This window comes from Sminthopsis crassicaudata, chromosome 2 (genome assembly GCF_048593235.1).
Source record: "Sminthopsis crassicaudata isolate SCR6 chromosome 2, ASM4859323v1, whole genome shotgun sequence".
Classification (NCBI taxonomy): domain Eukaryota; kingdom Metazoa; phylum Chordata; class Mammalia; order Dasyuromorphia; family Dasyuridae; genus Sminthopsis; species Sminthopsis crassicaudata.
The window spans coordinates 166,821,510-166,842,316 of record NC_133618.1 but is presented as its reverse complement, the minus strand read 5'-3'; the positions used below and the strand labels follow the sequence as shown (position 1 = coordinate 166,842,316).

The window sequence follows — 20,807 nt, the reverse complement described above, 5'->3', positions numbered from 1 at the left end:
TCCATTTGTTGCTTTTATTGTTGTCTAGTCCTTTCAGTCATGTCCAACTCTTCTTGACTTCATTTGGAATTTTCTTGCTAGAGATACTGGAATGGTTTACCATTTCCTTCTCCAGTTCACTTAAGACCCAGGAAAGGCAAATGAGAAAGAGCAAAGATGCAGAAGAATCAGGAGAATGAAATAAAACAAAAAGTGGAGAGGTACAGAGGTCTAAGGAGCAAAGTAGTGGAAATGGAGGTACCTAGTAAAGATGACTTTCTTAAGAAGTTGAGCAAAGTAAGGTTTATCAGATGAAATGAAGGAGGGTAATTGTTGGATGAAAAGCATTATGTAGGTATTGAGAAAGGAGTCAATAAATAAGGAGATATCAAAGATAAGAAATAAAGGTCAATAGAATGGACATTCTGTATGAAAAAAATGGGAGGGGATGGGAACAAAATGATAAATTCAAGGAATTGTTTTGGTAAGGCAAAAAGTCACCCTTAGTGAGAAAAGGATGAAATAGGAGTTAGAAATACTAACTATTATTATCATAAACGAAGCTTTATAAGAGGCAAAGATAATGAGGAAATATATATCAGGCCTGGAAACCAACCTATGCCAAGACACAAAAGTGGAAGATGGGATACTAGCAATTTGGAAAGTCTGGAGAGAACATAACATAAATGAATGAGATGAGAGTTCATAAAGGTCTAATCTTATGAGGGAAATGGAAATAATACAGAAGATATTGTAGAGTAAAAATAACAAGACTTGACAACTAACTGATTAGGGGGAAAGTAAGAAAAGAGAATAAAGAGTCTCAAGGTTAAAAAAATGGTAGTGATGACTAGGAAACTGGCAGTGGTTTCAACAGAAATAGCAAAAAGGATAAGGGCTTAGATGGGGAAAATAATGAACTTGTTGCATGTGAAATACTATTGAGAAATCGAGGCAGTGACTCCAGCAGTCAATTAGTAATGCAAAACTAGTATTTAGAAGAGAAATGAAGGCTAGAAAAACAATGAAATAAATCCTTAATTATAGGATTTCTAACACTAATCCATGGGATAGGGAGATATTAGTTAAGGAGAAGCCTTCTCAGTATTTTTAAAATATAAATTTTAAATGGGATAATAACATGTAAAGTACTTAAAGCATTATATAATACTAGTTATCGTTAATATCATCACAATTACTATAAGGAAGAACTTGATAATGGAATATTACTGTTACTTCATTGTAATTATTCTTTACTTAAAGGGGGTAGATATGTCTTTTTAAATCTGATTCTAACATTGATCTTAGAAGAAGATATTTTTAAACTAGAGACTAAAATAATGTAGAATCATTAGAAACTAAAATGAACACACACAAAAAATCTCACTCTTATAAGTCACTTTCTTTTTTGCTTGTTATTTAAAGACATGCAAAGTCTAGAGAAGCTACTAAGAGAAGCTGTGATCTATGGCCAGCCCCGAAGTCGAAGAGCATGGAAAAAAATCCTCATTCTAGTAGAAGGCATCTATAGGTATGTGAATGATCAGGGTATTTTAATCTGTGGTCTAAATATATTTGGGACAGTTAGATGACATCATGTATAGAATGCTAGCTCTAAAGTCAGGAAGATATCTTCTTGGGTTCAAATCTGGCATCAGTCACTTACTAGCTGTGTGACCTTAGGTAAGTCACTTGCCCCTGTTTGCCTCAGTGTCCTCATTTGTAAAATAGAGAAGGAAATGCAAACCATGCTAGTATTTGCCTAGAAAAAAACTCCAAATCAGATCACAATGATGAGTCTCATGACTGAAACATCTGAGAAATAACAAAAAATAAATCTGATAGTCAGAAAAAGATCTACATATTCCATAGGTATGAGAAGTTATTCACCTACAAAGAATCTGGTCTGAGAGTGCTCTAGTAAACCATCAAGCTCTCATCTGCTTATCTATTCGGTAACCTTTATTGTCAGATAACTGGAAGTGCAGAATCACACAAAACCTTAAAATTAAAAGGGATATTGTATAAAATCTTTATGGACAGAAACCATTTGGCAGTGTCTAGCCAGTATCCTTCATCATAGTAAGTATTTAAAAACTTAATTGAATTTATTGACCTCATAGTGATCTATATAATACAATTGATATCTGAATAAGAATCTTTCATATACTTCTCAAAACATATAACCTAGCCTTCACTTTAAGAATTCTAACAAGGAACAGCTCAGACAGCGTATTCTATTTCTGAATAGCTCTAATTGTTAGAAAGCTTTTTCCTTGCCTCATGTCTGCTTCTCTGGATGTGGTTCTTTATTGTGGGAATTTTTCGATCTGCTTTATGGAGGCATGCATATGGAGGCATTCAAGTTAACTTGAATTGATTATTTTTATAAACTTTGCTTATCATATATTGAAAATCCCTGGTCACAGGGATATTTTATCCTGTGATGTTTTTTGGCATGAATTCTCATGGCATTTCATATCTAATCATATTGAGGGCTGCCTTAGAGTATCCTTCTGAATTATTTGTTAAAAGTCATTTTTACTAAAAAGAAACACAAAAAGTCATCAACAGCTAACGATGCCACAGGGGCTACTAATCTCTTCATAGTTTGGCTTAGAAAGATTTTACCTCAAATTCAATTTTGTTCACACAAGATTTTTATATTTATGTTACTAAGGAGGCAGGAAGATTCCTTAAAGTAGTACCTTTGCTATCTTAATTGTTATTTATGCAGAGGAACTATTAACTCAGCAGAATGTTTCCCAAATGAATTTTTAATTATTCCTAATCTCAAGTAATTAGAAAGGAAGTTTCTATGGGATTATTTTAAAAGTGAAAAAAATTGAATGAAATGGTAATTCCTGCACCTAAAAATTAATAGCATTATTACAAATAAGGCAGGAAAAGCAGGGGCATAACATAATTTTAGCCAAAAGAATAATAAGCAGAAAAGAAAAGAAATATGTTTCCTGTCAACAAATACTTTTTCATACATTGAAATTTCATATCTTTCTTGTCTTTAAAAAACAACTGACTGCAGCATTTATTATCCTGGCTGCTGATCGGAGCAAAATAGACAACCTTCGCACATCTACGCTCCCATACCTGATCCAGCGGGTCTGTTTGTTTCACATGATAGTAGAGTTATATACTTGGCCTAAATAGTCAGTCACTGATTTTCTTTAAGACCTATAAGAATACAAGGTGACAACCAGGATGCATAAAGACTGTGAAAGTACTTTAGAATAATTAGCTTACTCATTGGTCCTGAACTTGCTACTCAAAAAAAAAAAAAAAAAAATGTCAAATTGACTTTATGTTGTCACAGATTCAAGCCTCTTTCTTCCTCCTGTGTAATTTGTGCCAGCTGCAATGCACCATAAAACTGGAGTGAGAGAACAAACCAACTCTTATCTAAACACCTGTCATTCAGGATTGGAACAGCTTAAAAGCTGATCAGCTGAGCCAGAGCAGGCTGGACATCTCCTTTTAAGCAGAATAAACAGAACCAAACTACAAATAAACACAACTTGGCACAACTAAAGGAAAGTTAAGTTTTAAACACTTTGATCATAGCTGAAATTAAGAGGACCACCAGCATTTTACTGTCAAATATTCTTGTCAGTTACCCAACCTATAGAAACCACTGCAAAGACTGGGTTTTGTTCATTTCCTAAGTCCCATCTCTGTTCTGCCACAGTATCCGCAATACAGACTTAAAAGTTATGGATTTCTTACAGAAATCAAGAAATTGCACCAGAATTCAAGTTTAAACATCTCTAATATTTGTAACTTAATCTATGGTTTATGTATTCATTTTTCTTATGTCCTCTTTTTCAAAGAGTTCAGGAATAGAGATTTCAAGGACTCTTTAGAAGAGAATGATTTTTCTTTTTTTTTCAAATCAGTATATGAAACTTACCATGAGAAGAATCTCTTACTCAAAAATGCTTTTTATGAATAGGCCATAATCTCCCTGGATTTTGGCTTCTTCATCTTTAAAACAAAAAGGTCAAATTAGATTATACTTCCAACTCAATCATTCTATAATTCTATGTTTTGTATGACTGTTTTCTAACCTTTGCCATAACTCAACAGTGATTAAAATAATCTCTAAAATAATAATTTCTTAAGAATAATATGAGAATTTCTATTTTTAAATATTTTGTTGGTATATAATTTGTAGATAGTCATACAGACAGTATTATTGGGCTGCTTTCAGGTCGATATCATTTTTTCCTCTTTTCTTCTATTTCTATTATCACTGATCCAAGATCCCTCACAAAAGTAGCCAACAGAAGAAAAAGAGTCAAGGGATGGCTAAGGAATATTTAGAACCCAAATGTCAAGTCACGGATGGTTTCTGGATCCCACTTACATATATAAAACACCGTTTTAGCATCACTAAATAGTTATTATATTTAAAAGGTATGTGCTATGAATGGGGAAAATGGCATTAACTTAGAAAAGGAAAGTGAATGCAGGACCTTTATTGGACAAATGCACATTGCACAAAGTGCTGCAGCTGTGATGTATGGCAAACATAAGATAGTCAGCTGTAACATTCAAAAGAGAAGAATTGCAGAAAATTAGAAGGTAATATAAGCAGAGAAAAGTCATCTACTTGAATTTAGGACAGCTATCAAAAGAAAATGAACAGCAAATCTATAGTAACTTCTACCAAGTTCTTCATGTACTTGAAAAGAACACAAATAAATCTTCTCTTCTCCCATCTATGTGCTAAATTCTGATGGAAACAAATGTGAAAAATTACTAATGTGTACATCTGCAAGGAAAAATAGGGAGCTGTATGATGCAGACTGAGAAGTTTGTGGGTACTTAAAAAGAAAAGCAGTAGCTCCTATAATTCCATAAAGATTCACCCAGAAGTAGTAACAAAAAAGCAGGGATAATACTAAACATATTTCATTTCCTTTTTATGAATAGTAAGTGAAAATAAATCAAGAAAATCTAGGTACATAGATATATAGATTTCTATAAGGGAAATAGTTATGTTATCCTTTTCAAAAAGATAAAAAATATATAGGTTAAACCCTAGCTGCATAATGATCATACATAGTCTTAATTAATATATGTATGTCATTATATGAGAGAATTTCTTCTCTCATACCACAAGATTCAATTTTTGGTCCTACTCTATATAACACTTTTTAATCAATAGATTATTATTCTATAGCCTAAAGTTAGAAAGTAGACTTGTGATTTCATTAGTATCAGGAACTCCTAGAAGAATTCCTTCTAATAATACAGATTAGAATCTTTTCTAGACTTATAATCTTGGAGAATTACCAGGAGTTTTGACTGATTAAGCGACTTACTCAGGGTCACATAGCCAGTATGTGTAAGAGTTGGGATTTCATCTTTCAAGGCCAGCTCTCTATATAATGGGAGAATAGCTAACATAAACACATGATGACAGGCATATACATTGAATCTATCAATGCCAAAGGGCCAAAGAATAGAAGAAAAAAATCAAGATTCAAAAAAGGCTACCCAGGGCTGAGCAACAAATCTTGAATCAAAGATATAGAGCTGGAAGAGACACTAAAAGTCATCTCATCCAAACCTCTCATAAAAATAGGAGGAGAATGAGACCCAGAGAGGTGAGTTGTTTAAAGTTAAACAATAAGTGCTAAAGGTAGAATTTGAACCTACATCTTATGACTACAGTATCAGTACTTTCTTTTCTACTGCATTGCACTGAAATTTAAAAGATATAAATATAAAATTCTATACTTAAGCTAAAAAGTATTAACTTTCAAGTTTAGGAAAAGAGACCTTAGTTTAATAGTGTTTCAAATGGAAAAAACTTGATGGTTTTAATCAGCTTAATTTTCAATGTGAATTCTCAATATGAATTAAATTATGCTTTAAAAACTTAATTTAGTCACAAGCTTCACTAATAAACTTATAGTGTTTAAAATAAGGGGAATGAAAGTCTCATCAAAGCCTGCTTAGATCATATCATGCTTGCTTTTGTCTCCATTTACAGATATATACTAATCTCATATATGCCATATTGTTTTATTATATTTTAATATGCCATATTGTGGTTTGACTTGATTTAGCTTATATAAAGCAATGAAAATACAAAAGCAAAAATACTCCAAATTATTCCTGCCTTTAATTACCTTATACTCCATTGGAATACAACAAACTTCTTTCCTCATGATTTCCAAATTTAATCCTGTTAATGTATCTACTTCTGTTAAAAGGCTCCTCTATTTTCCCATTCACCTACTTGTAAAATCACAGAGCCATCTTTGATTTTCTTTTTCATTATGCCTCATACACAATTACAGTTGCTAATCTCTGCCAACACCTCCTCAACACTTTTTGCGTCTGTTCCTTCCTCTCTATTCTTTTGTCATCACCCTAGTTCAGTGCTTCATCACTTATTATAGGCAATAATCTACTGATATCTTTCCCTCCAACTGTTTCCCCAACTCTAGTTATTATTAATATTGTAAAAAAAAATCTTCCTAATGTATAGGTCTGATCATATCACCTCCTACTCAAAAACATTCAACCCATTTCCTATAAAATAAATTTGTTAGCCTGGCATTTAAGGCTTTTTTTATTATCTGGTTGTTTTTTATTTCATCTTGTACTCTCCCATCTCTGTGTAATTTCAAAGGTCATGAGCCATGCCTACAATAAGTTTTCTTCTAAACTTTATGAAATCCTCTTCCTTCAAGGTCCATCTTGGCCACACCTGCCCTGACCTCCTTGGTATTTTATCTGACCTTTTTTATCCTTATCACTTTATAATTTGTATCATTCTTATTCAAGAAAGTTATGATATATATCATTAGATTAAAATCCTCTTAAGGGCAGATATTCTATCATTACCTTTCATGAGATTTAACAGAGTCCCTGGCACAGACTGGGTGTTTTGTGGATAGATGGATTGATAGATAGACAGACAGTCAGACAAATGGATATATCTATATGCACATATATAAAGATATACATATATATATTTAATTTACTAATTTGTTGATTGCTAAAATGAACAGTTACTTCATACTAATGTATAACATAATTCAATTAAATGTCTACTAAGCACCTACTCTGTTCAAAGCAATGAAAAAGGTATAAAGTATACATAAAACACAATTTGTACTCTATTGAAGATTAAAATCCACTGGGAAATATCACAGACAACTGATAACCATACTGTACAATACATGCTAAGTGTATAAGCCACAACAGGAAGAGATAAATACATAAAGACATCAGTTACCTATAAAGCATCTGGTAGATACTAAATATTAGGATAGAGAAAAGTTGAACACCATGGGGAAAAAAGGGGTCTAGAAAGATCTGGGCATTATCAAAGGTCAAGAAAAGATAAGTTAAGTTCAAGGAAGGTCAATTAAGAATGAAGTGAATTCCAAGAATATTGACTGATATAGTCAGATAAATAACAGAGGAAAGGAGGAAGGGAATAAGCATTTATTAAGTACCTATCTAATAGATATTGTGCTAAATGCTTTACAACTATCATCTCAATTAGTTGAACTTGGTTTCAGCAACTAGTGCTCACAGATACATTTGAAGAGTATTTCTTCCAATAATTTTGAGACCTATAGGAGAGGATCTCCATTTTAAAGGAAAAAATGTTCTAAAAAGAAATAAATGCGTAGAACAGTATTAGCATATTTCTAAATGCAGCTCAAAAACAAGTATTAAAATACTGAAGCTAAAGTCTTTATTAGCCAGTCTTAATTTGACTCAAATTATGGCCTGCATGCCCCCCCCTCGCCACATATACACATGTGCCTGTGAGGTTATTTTATATTTTTACCTAGTACCTATTAAGCTTGGGGTACATGTCTAATTAATTTTACTGTTTTACTATCTAAACTAATGAGTCATTTATGTGTTTAAAAAAGCATTAAATTTAGTCTTATTTATAGTTAAATTCAGTAGAGGAAAAGAAAACATTAAAATTGGCAATTTGATTTAATTGACATTTTATATTTTTAAAATTGATATAATCATTTAACCCAATCAAAACTGTGCATAAATATTTTGTAATCAAGGTGTTCTGAAAACTTATTAAAAGCTTAAAATATCAAATAGTTAATTACATAAATTTCATGTTGCTTTTTAAATAAAATTTATATCCTGTCTAATACCAAAAAGGAGAAGGAGATTATAATTTAAAATGCAAATAAGCAAATGATAGGAGATAAAAAATAAGTTTCCATCTACAGGAAACTATTAGACATATGATATAAATCAATGACTACAATGAAACAGTGAATCTGGCTCTATTAGCATGTTATTTTGCTGTCTAATTTGTCATAGCCTCAGAGTTCCTTTATGGTTTTATCACTGTAATTTTCATTTTTCACCCAATTCAAAAGAGGGGATTGATAGAGTCTAAATAGTCAAATAAGCATTTATGGACCTGTCATCATATGGATCATGAATCAGTTGGATTATCATATGATTGAATCAATTCCAGCATTAAAAAGAATGTTATTTTTAACAGAGTAACAATTAAAATTAATAAACTAGAAAGTGAGATAAAGTCTTTCCTCACCCTGACACCAAACTCAACATGTCAATTCAACAGATAATTGATTTTAATTCTTCAGGCAAAGATGCACAGTCTTCATTTTCAAACACTTAAAATCTTCCTTAATTAAAAAAAATTTAACTAAGATTTTTAAAATGTATCTCAGAGAAAACAAATGGTAAGTACTTATCTTCAACAGATGGAATAAGCTAAGTGTTATATCTATATTCAAAAAGGAAAAGAAATAAAAGTTTTTCACAGGATAAATTATATTATCATTTCTCTTTATAATCTAGCATGGAAGGTTCCATTGTGCGTCTGCCTGAAATCGTTGCCTTAAAGAAGAAATACAAAGCTTACCTCTACTTGGATGAAGCTCATAGTATTGGAAGTTTAGGCCCAAGAGGCCAGGGGGTTGTGGATTACTTTGGAATGGATCCTTGTGATGTTGATGTGTTCATGGGAACATTCACCAAAAGTTTTGGAGCAGCTGGAGGATACATAGCTGGAAGAAAGGTAAAAAATGTACCTGAGTAGAGCACATGCATCCTGAAAATAAACTCTTGCCAAAAGCCTAATTCCATCAATGTGAATTTAAGATTTCCCAGCCATAAAAGAAATCAAACTGCCACATATAATATGGAACATCTCACTGCTTACATTCATATTCAAATATGTTGTTGTTGTTGTTGTTGATCAGTCTTTCAGTCATGTCTAACTTTTCATGACTTCATGATCTATAACACACCAGATCCTTTTATAATCTATTATATCCTAAATACTGTTCAAGCTCATATTCATTGCTTCCATGACCTTATCTTTTCATTTCATATTCTCCCATTCTCTTCTCCTTTTGTTTTCAATGTTTCCCAGCATCAGGGGTATCTTCCAATGAGCTCTGTCTTTTCATTATATAGCCAAAATATTCAAGTTTCATCCACAGTATTTGTCTTTGCAATGAATATTCTGACAGTTTCTTTAAATATTGGCTGATTTGATCACCTTGATATTCAAGTGACAAGGGATCTTTGTTATTATGTAGGCAGAGTTTTGCAATATACATGGTATATAAGTACTTAACAACAATTAATTAGTTGATTGATTTGTCCAATAGTTTGCAGACTCTCTTCACTTCCTTTTTTAATTGCTCATTCTCTAATTTTGTAATATCACTAAAAGTGACTCAACAATCATATTCATTAGTTCTCTAAGTACCCAAGTATATAATTCAAGGCTACCCTATCCTTAAATTCTATGACAACTAGATGTTCTTTTATTATTTATTAACTTATCTTGGCTATCATCTCCCTTTGGACATTTCCCCCTGTCACTTCTATGGCAAAGGTCATTATATTTGACAGGGAAAACAAAAATTCCCCCCAAAAAAGGAAGACCTTTTTGCCTTTTGTTCTCATGAGTTATTGCATCATCTATACCCAAGAAAAGAATCCTATCCCTTCTTTAGTACTCATATTTTCCTTGATACTCACTTTGTTGTACTGTCAGACTGGATCTGTTCCATGCTTTAACATTCCTGATACTTTTTTAAAACAGAAGCATGTCATGCTTTTATAGTTATCTTGTTACTTGCCCTTATTATCACCAATTATATATGTAGTTATAAAATGTTTGTTTTCATCACTCTGCAGCCTGGAACTGACATTCTGAGCTCTCTGGAGCTGCTGCTCCAGTATCTCCTCCCCCTAGTGCCATCTTTTCTCCTTCATATAGTTCCCACATTGTACAGAATGTATGGACTAATTTTTCAGGGTATAGAAAGAGGAGAGGAAGACTTGCTACCAAGGAATAGCCACTGTGAGGAAGTCAAGATGATAGGGGTACTAGTACCAACTGAACTTCAGAAACTCCTAATGAATGTTCTGCTGGAAGGAGCCCAGATGTCAGCTAAAGATCTGTATTTGAAACTAGTTGAATCTGCTTGTAATAATTGTCTTTGGATGACTGCAAGACTAGGGACTTCTAAGTGAAAAATCTTAATCTAAAGCAGTTCTTTGGTTCTGACACAGAGACTTCTCTAGCTGTGAATATACTGGTAAAATTTCTATCCAAAATGAAGGTGCAACTTTCTTAGAACTTGGGTATGTGAAATTGAGTTGCTTCTATCTGACTGTAAAAGTAATATAAGAAGAAAGAAATGCCCATTAGCCACTGTTTTGATCTGAGTAAACCAAAACCAATTTAGTTTCTGACTTTAGGAGCCAAAATAGTAGAGTAAGCAGTAAATGGCAATAATTCTCCCATATTCACCTCCAAGGAACCATAAGACCGCACCCCAAAACAAATCCTAGAATAGCAGAACTAGCAAAAGGATAAAGTGAAAGAATCTTTGAACACAACAAACTGGAAAGATCAGTAGAAAAGGCCCATCTCACTTAAATAAAAGAAGAACATGTCCAAAACAGGAAGAATCCCAGCAAGCCAGCAACAAGTCACACCCCAATAGACTAGCAATAGATACTGAGCTCCAGTGCAGTGGAACAGCAAATGCTAGCACCAGGATTCCTATGTGCCTTGGAATAGCCAGGGAAATGGGCAAACTCCAGTTCTGAGAGCCATCAAATATTTTAACATTGCCCTAGACAAAGTGGCTAGACTCAACCTACTTCACAATGGCCCCAGACAGACAACCATCAACATATATGCTTTTGTGTAGCTACAAGCAAAAAAGTAAACACTGATCTACTAGTACCTAAGTAAACAGGCAACTGCCAGCACTGGGACTTTGCCACATGATTCAGTAGAGCCCTGGGAAAACTGGCAATCTCCAAAATGCCAAATCACCATGTGATTTAATACAGCCCCAGAGAAATAAACACCTCATTAGCCTCAGAACATTCCATACACCACCACTAGCACTACAGCTCAGCACCCAGTAAGCTACCAAACCCCTACAGCCTTTACCAGCAACAACTATCCACCACAACAGTCCCCTACCTCAGCACTAGATATGAGGGTATCCAATGAGCCTTAAGCTAACATCAATACAATACCAGGTAAACAGCCAGCATTGGCAATCTCTGGAACAAGAAGCCCCTGCTACTCCAAGAACAGAGCTCAAATTTTAAAGGAAAAAGACAAATAAAGATAAACAAACAACTTCTATAAAAAATAATTTGACCATAGGAAGTTATTATGTTGACAGGGAAAATCAAAATACAATCTCAGAAAAAAGAATACAATGTCAAAACAATTATGGACAAAATTTCAAAGAAAAAAATCTTAGAAGAACTCCAAAAAGAACTTTTAAATCATATAAGAGAGGTAGGAAAAAATGGGAAAATAAATGAGAATGATGCAATTGAATCATGAAAAAAAGAGTCAATAATTTGGGAAAAGAAAACAACTGTTCAAAAAGTAGAATTGGTCATATAGCAAATGAAATACAAAAAATCCACAGAAGAAACAACTCCATAAAGAATACTATTGGAGAGAGGATTCTGGGAAGATGGCAAAATAGGTTGGTAAATTTCAAGCCCTCTTGATTTCCCCCATGAATAGAACAAATTTGTACCTCAGGGCAAACTAATGAAAAATCAAAAAGACTTGGGGCCTCCTCCAACAGAGGGCCTTCTGATAACAACCCAATAAGACCTGAAGAAAGATCCCCATCTGGGATTAACCCATCTGGAGTGCAAACACCTCCTGGCTACCTCTGCAGAAACATCAAGTGGGGCCCCCTCTGGCTAGCTTGTTGAGGCTGGACCTTCAGCAGGAATCACAGAAACGTGCCTTCCAGACTGTTTGTTAAGGTGGGGATTGAGTTCTGGAAGACAGAATGAACAGAATGTACTACTGAGATGCTGTCCTGAGTGAGAAGGAACCAACACCTCTTAAGGGCAGAAACAGTGGAGAAGGGGCACTGCTGTCTGTGGGCACTTGCAGGAGGGTAGAGCTCTTGGTTTAGGGTTCCTTGTCAGAGTGGAGAGCTGAAGGGAAACTTGCAGCACCATTGCCCTACCTCCACAATTAGAGGTGCTTACACCAATACTTTTTATTTAAAAAAAAATGCACCAGCAAAGAATAAAGAACCCTACCATTGAAACATACTATGGGAACAGAGAAGACTGGGATTCATCTTCAGATGAAGACACTTTATTAAAAAAAATTCCATCCCAAAGAATAATGTGAAATGGCTCCCTGCCCAGAGAGAATTTATAGAAGAATTCAGAAAAGAATTCAAAAATCAAATGAGAGACGGAAAGAAAAAAAAAATAATAAAACCATCCAAGAAAAACAATAAGATTATGAAAAAATTAACCAATTAGAAAAGGAAGTCCAGAATCTCAAAGATGAAAATAAGTCTTTGAAAATTAGAATCAGGAAAGAGGAAGCCAATGAAGCTATGAGAAACCAAGAAATAACAAAACAGATTGTAAAGAATGAGAAAATAGAGCAGAATATGAAACATCTCATAAGAAAAACAACAGATCTGGAGAACAGATCAAGAAGAGAAAATATTAGAATAATTGGACTGCCAGAAAGTTGTGACCAAAAAGAGAACCTTGACATAATAATGCAAGAAATAATTCTAGAAAATTGTCCTGGAGTGATAGAACATGAGGGGAAGGTAGAAATAGAAAAAATCTACCCATTACCATTTCCAAGAAATCCTGTGTGGAAAACACACAGGAATATTATTGCCAAATTTCAAATCCTCCAGATCAAAGAGAAAATTTTGCAAGAAACAAGAAAAAGGAATTCAAATATGCTGGAGCTACATTAGAATTATGCAAGACTTGTCAACAGCTACAACAAAAAACCACAAGTCTTGGAATCATATCTACAGAAAAGCAAAAGAACTAGGTCTGGGTCAAAAATATTATATCCAGCAAAATTATTTATAAATTTGAATGAGGAAAAATGGACATTCAATGAACTTGTAGATTTTCAGGACTTTCTATCAAACAAACCCAAATTTAGCAGAAAATTTAACATATAAGAACCAAAATCAAAGAACAATTTAAGGAAGTCAACATAAACAAACTGTTTAAACATGGTCAAAGTATTTATGTACTTTATATTTACATCCTATTTACATCAACAATAGGGTAAGCTCAAAAGAAAGATTAGCAGAGTGAAGGTAAAAATAGTAATCATGTTGTACAAATGAGGTACAAAGGAAGAGTAGACACAGAGGTTAGTGTGAGGAAGAAAGGGCTTGTAGTTCTGAAAACCCACTCACATTGGAATTGGGTTCCATAGGCAACACTACATATATATCATGAAGGGTACAGCACCCTCCAAAATCTGTAAAGAAATAAAGGGTGAGGGAGAGGTGGATGGGGAAGCAAAGGGTGAGGGAAGAAGACAAGAGAGAATGAGGAGAGGTTAAATAATAATAAGCCAAAATTTAATTGGAGCAGAATGTAATGAAAGAATCAGCAGAGATAGGAAAGATGTGTGTGTGTGAGTATATGTATGTATATATCTACATATGTATACATAAATGTATCTTTTCTTAATGGTAGCTCACTTAGGAGTGGTGATGGGATAAAAAGAGGGGAAGAATAAAATAAAATAAATGTTTGTGTGTATATATATATATATACACACACACATTTCCTTAAATTGGTTTTTGTTATTATATAGTTTGAATCCCTGATGTTCTGCTGGGCATATGATAGTGTTCTTTTATTTCATTTTGTTTTGCATTGCTTTTGGGGGGTTGGTTTATTTGTTGCTTATTATGTTTCTTCAAGTAAAATAAATTTGGAAAGAAAAGGAAAAGGAAAAAAACAAAGTTCACACATGTAAAGTTAAAAAATAGAATACAATTGGTCAAATGGAAAAGAAAGCACATGAGCTAACTAAGGAAAACAACACTATAAAAGTTAGAATTGGGCAAGTAGAAGTTGATGATTCAATGAAACAATAAGAATTAACCAAATAAGTTCAAAAGAATAAAAAATGGAAGAAAATATAAAATAACTCATTGGGAAAAGAACTGACATGGGAAAAAAAATCCAGAAGACACAATGTCAGCCATAATCAATGAATGACATGATCAATGAAGGCCATAATCAAAAGAAAAATCTGGACATCTTTCAAGAAATTATCAAGAAAAACTGCCTTGATGTCTTAGAACTAAAGGACAAATTAGGCATTAAAAGAATTCAACAATAACCTCAGGAAAGAGACCCCAATATAAAAATTCTAAGAAACAGTATAGCCAAGTTTCATAACTAAAAAGTCAAAGGAAATGGAAGAGTGAGCACTAGGTATCACTTGAACCTTACTCTCATCAGTGTTGGCTCAAAAAGGGAATCATATACACAAGTTGAATATGGAAATCCATCTTAACCAACAGGGAAGTAACTGGAGAAGAGATTAAGTAAAAGTGAAGGAGGGGACTGACTTAGAAAGAAGTAAAACATTGAAGAGGTAAAAAGTGAGAGACAGAACAAACATGAAGAAAAATAAGATGGAAGGAACTACACAGTTAAAAATCATAAGTATGACTATGAAAAGGATAAACTTCCCCCCCCCAAAAAAAAAAAAAAAAACAGAAGTAGATAGCAGAGTGGACGAAAAACCAGAATTCTATAATATGCTATTGACAAGAAACACACCTGAAATGAAGAGATACACAGAGTAAAGCCAAGAGGTTGGAGTAGAATTGATTATGTAAAGTAAAAGCAAAAGCAAAAATAATTAAAAGAGATAAGGAAAGAAATTATATCTTTCTAAAAGACACTATAGACAATGAAGCAATATCAATATTAAACATATATACACCAAGGGGCATAACATCTAGATTCTTATAGAAGACCTCAATTAAGTTACAAGAAGAAATAGAAAGCTAACCTATACAAGTGTCCCCTCCCAAAACTCAATAAATTGAACTAAAAATAAAAAAGAAAGAAACTAAGGAAATAAGTGGAATATTAAAGAAATTAGATATAACAGAGAAAAGTGAATGGAAACTAAAAGGAATGTATATATATATATATATATATATATATATATATATAAAATTAGTAGTAGTAGTAGTAGTAGCAGTAGTAGTAGTATTCTCAGCATTACAAGGCACCTATACAAAAACTGACTATGCAACAGAGTATTGAAAACCTCAAAATCCAATGGAGAAAGGCAGAAATTTTTTTCAAATCATAATGCAATAAAAATTGCATTCAACAAAGGGAAATGGAAAGATTAAAAATTAATTAAATACTATAATCTTAAAGAATAAGTGTATCAAAGGACAAATCACAGAAAAAATATGGAAAATATCCAGGACTAAAAATGAAAAAGGTAAAATTGCCACCGATAAAGAAATTAAAGCAATTATTGGCAAGTATTTTGCCAAATAATAAGCTAAGAAATGCAGCAATCTGGGTTAAATTGGTGAATATTCACACACACACAAAAATAAACTACATAAATTAAGAGATCAAGAAATAGAATAAATCCTAAATAAAGCCTAAATAAATCCATCTTAGAAATAGAATTAGAAATAGAAATTGAGGGGCAGCTAGGTGGCACAGTGGATATATATATATATATATATATATATATATATATATATATATATATATATATATATATATATATATATAACATGCCATTAATAACATCCCCAGGGAAAATATCCCCATGGTTAGATGGGATTACAAGTGAATTAAACCAAACATTTAAAGAACTGTTAATTCCCATACTCTATAAAAATTTGAAAAAATTGTTAAAGAAGGAGACCTACCAAATTCATTTTATGACACAAATATAGTACTTATATCCAAACCAGGAAGAGTTAAAAGAGAAAAAGAAAATTATACACCAATTTTCCTAATGAATATCAGTGAAAATTTTTTGAAAAAAAAAATACTAGGACGTGATTATGGCAAAGATATCACAAGGATTATACACTATGACCAAAGGGAATTTATACCAAGAATGCAGAGTTGTTTCACTATTAGAAAAACTATCAACACAATTGGCCATATCAATAACAAAACAAATAGAAATAATGATTATCTCAATGGATGCTGAAAAAACTTTTGACAAAATATAGCACCCATATCTACTAAAAATACTAGAGAGCATAGAAATAAAGGAAGAATTCCTTAAAATGATAAACAGTATCTATCTAAAAGTATCAGCAAACATTATCTATAAAAGGAATGAGCTAAAAGCCTTCCCAGTAAGATCAGGGTTGAAGTAAGAATGTCCATTATCACTACTATTATTCAATATTGAAGAATTGTTAGCGGTAGTAATAAGAGAAGAGAAAGAAATCAAAGGAATTAAAAGAGTCAATGAGGAAAGAAAACTGTTACTCTTTGCCGAGGATAAGATAGTACACTTAGAAAACCCTAGAGAATCAACTAAAAAACTATTGAAATAATTAACATTACCAAAGTTTCAGGATATAAAATAAGCTCACATAAATCATCAGCATTTCTTTATATGATCAAAAAGTCCAGCATCAAGAGATAGAAAGAGAAATTCAATTTAAAATAACTAGAAATCATATAAAATACTTGAAACTCTATAATCCAAAACAAACCCAGAAAATAGAAGAAGACAATTGTAAACCACTTTTCACACAAATAAAGTCAGCTCTAAATAATTGGGGAAATATCAATTGCTCAGGAGTAGGCCAAGCCAATATAATGAAAATGACAATTCTGCCTCTAAATTATTTATTCAGTGTCACACCAAACTGTCAAAAATTATTTGAAATAGAAAAAATAACAAAATTTATCTGGAAAAATAAAAGGTCAAGTATATCAAAGGAATTAATGAAAAATACAAAAGAAGATAATCTAACAATACCATATCTCTATGTTATAAAGCAGTATTCATCAAAACTAATTAAGAGAGAGAAGGATCAGTAGAATAAATTAGTAGTCAGTGATCATAACCTAGTGTTTTATAAACTCATTGACCTCAGAACTCACTATTTGACAAAAACTGCTGGGAAAACTGGAAAACAATAGAACACAAACTAAATATGGACCTGCATCTTACACTATATATCAAGATAAGATCAAAATGGGTATATGATTTACACATACAGGATGATACTACAAGCAAATTAGAAGAGCAAGATTTAACCATTCTAGAAAACAATTTGTAACTTTACACAAAAGACAACCAAACTGTACATACCTCTTCGTCCAGCAATATCACTTCTAGATCTATATCCAAAAAGAGCATAAAAAGTAGAAAAGGATTCACATGTGCAAAAAAAGTTTGTAGCAGCTTTTTTGTGATGGCAAGGAATTGGAAACTGAGTGAATGCTCATAAATAGGGAAAAGATGTTTTACATGAGAGCACATGTATAACCTATATGTCAAACTGTCCACCACTTTCAGAAGAAAGGAAGGGAGAAAAGGAGGGAGAAAAAAATTGAACTCAAAATCTTATAAAAACAAATGCCAAAAATTATCCTGACATGTAATTGGAAGGAAAATATTATTAAAAATAAAATGAGAATAAAAAATACTCAAGTAGAGAAGATGTGTTGGAAAGTCAAATCTTGTGCTGCTTTTCAGTTTTTACAGTTCTATTATTCACTCATTCATGAAAACTTACCATTTGAAAGAAGAAAGAACGTGAGTTTTGAAATACTGGAAGCTCAGTTTAAGGCATGCCAATGTAGGACTGTTTTCTAAAGTAAAACCTTCTGTATTGGCATTGTGTATAATTGCACTGGATATTCAAACACAGAAATTTATAGAATTGACAGAAGGAATAGAATGTCTTCAAAAACATTCCAAGATAAATTGCAGAGATCTGACCTTCTGGCAGGAACTTGTAGCAAAGTGCCTAACTGAATACTCATCAAACAAGTGTTCTAAACCAAATGTTCAGAAGTTGAAGTAGATTGTGTTTGGGTGAACCGCACGTCAGTTGAAGCATAGTTATTACAAAATCGCTCATCTTCCAACAATCCCTGAAACTGGGTCTTAATAAGATTCTTATGGTGAAGAGATTCAACTATTTTGAAGGCTGACTTCATATCAGAACTGTGGACTCCAATATCAGAATGGATTTGAGCCATGGAGCCTAAAATATAGCAACTTAGGCTAGAATTGGTATTTTCAGAATGGAGGAAAAAATAGGCTATAGTTGGGAAATGATTATGTGTGCTTCAGTTGAAATGTGGTCAGGACTATCTGATCTTTTTTGAAACTAAACTTACATTGACTAAGGATGGGAGACTATACTATAAATTGATCCAATCTAGTAATATCTGAATCACTATAATGATTATAGGAAGTACTTATGGCAAGATGTGACTGACTTAGTTGATGTTATTTGAATTGTAATATGAGTTCCTCTTCTCTACATAAACTGAAAGCAGGGAGTTATTACTGTCCAATATTCCTATAAATCCTTCATAGGATTATAAACTTTCCAAGGCCAAGAATTATTTTTATTTTGTCTTAGTACCCCCAATATCTAGCATTGTGCTTGGTATATAATAGGTGCATATTTTTTTAATTAATACCACAAATTAACAATGTCATATGAATATACCCATCTTCTAGTAACCTTTTTAATAATAACTTTTTATATACTTTACAATTTACAAAGAATATCTACATATATATTTTGTCTTTAATAAGTAACATGTTATATATAAGCTATAACATAATCATCATTCCATTTTTAAAGCAGAGAATTCAATGATACTGCTCTTTCTTCATTAATTCTGATAGCTTACAATATAATGAAACACTATATATGTACATTTAATAGTCAACTTTTAGAAAAAAATATCTCTAGTGATTTTCATATCCTTTATATTACTGTGTGACTTCTATTTGGGACCTCAATTTCCTTTATGTAGAAAAAAGGGCAGGTTTAGATTATAGCAAAGATCATGAGTTATACCATAGGCCCTCTATGATGCACTGTAGTTTTTTTATTCTGCCACTAGATGGTAGAAAGAAATAGAAAATAAGATACAAGCAGCCAAAGCAGTTATCAAAATTTCAGAGGGAAAATGGACCTTAAAAATCATCTGGTCTAGTGAAAAACACTGCCCTGTAACATAATTAAGCAAAATTCAAAAACCAAACTTTTTAATGGGGAAGAAATGGTACACAGCATGGAATAGTACTGGACTTTTTATCAGAAGAGACTGGATCTAAATCCCTTCTTAGACACTTAACAGTCATATGACTGTAGACAAATCACAAATAAAATAGCTACCCCATATTGTTATTATGAGCATCAAATAAGAAAATATAGATAAAGCTCTCTGAAAGCTTTAAAGCATTATATATATATATATATATATATATATATATATATATATATATATATATATATATATATATATATGAATATTGTTGCTGTTGTTCTAAGACTTGACCATGTGACCAAGCGCCTATCAGCTCTTATTAGGTTATTCTCTATAAGAACTTCCACAGTTTCCAGAATATAAAGAGCTCATGATTTCCTGGATGTCATGTCTATTTTTAACAGTCTACAGCCTCCTATTCTAATGTAGTCTTTAAAGGAGAATGAAGTAATGTATGTTTCCATTTGAGAAAGTCACATTTTGAAGTTTAAGAGCATTAGTATTTAATTTTCTTTACTGTTTCCACTGTATAAATTTTTCTTCTGAATGTTGATTAAGAGTTTCTATTTTGAGTATGATTTTATTATTATTGCATACTAAAATGGTACACTGTGCAGTCATAAGAAGTCTTGATTTGGAAGTAGTTTCTTACCTTTCTACTCAATGTTCTTCAAAAGAAATAGAATACTTCATATTTTTTGGAGGTGAAAAAACATAACAAGAGGAAACTTTTAAAATTCACATTACTGAGAAAGCCTCCCTCCAATAAAATTCAAATTCAGTACTAACATAATTTTAAAGTCACTTTTTAAAAAATGCAACTATTCAAAACATTTATTTCTTAAGTCTGAGAAAATTCAAGTAGATGTTCAGTTGATTGTCAGCTAACCTGACGATTCTTACATAACAGTAAGATCCAAAAATCTGATTTTATATCTCTTAATTATAACTATAAATGGTAGTAATAACATTAGAATGTATGTATACAGCTTGGATATATCATTATGGAATAGAAGTAACTCCAGATTCACAAAGGTTAATGTCAAAAATGATAGATCCTACCAAGCTGGAAAGCTTTCAATATTACTATTGCTCAAAAGCCAAATGAATGAAGTTATGAGAACCATTGTGACTGTGTAAGTGATAAATTTCAGTCACAGGAACTAACAAAAACTGTCTACTATAAATATAAAGAATTTTGATCACTATCAACAAAGAGA

General features: G+C 32.4%; 1 protein-coding gene and 1 pseudogene across 1 annotated transcript in view; both read left to right on the top strand.

Moving 5' to 3' along the window:
- The window catches only part of SPTLC3 (serine palmitoyltransferase long chain base subunit 3), a 185,327-nt gene that overhangs the window by 110,809 nt on the left and 53,711 nt on the right, over positions 1–20,807 (top strand). The window contains exons 7-8 of the mRNA XM_074287852.1: positions 1,405–1,510; positions 8,830–9,049. Coding sequence (XP_074143953.1) covers positions 1,405–1,510; positions 8,830–9,049 — 326 coding nt within the window. The remainder of the gene's footprint in view (positions 1–1,404; positions 1,511–8,829; positions 9,050–20,807) is intronic.
- Positions 10,363–18,939, top strand: LOC141553310 (cyclin-G1-like; annotated as a pseudogene).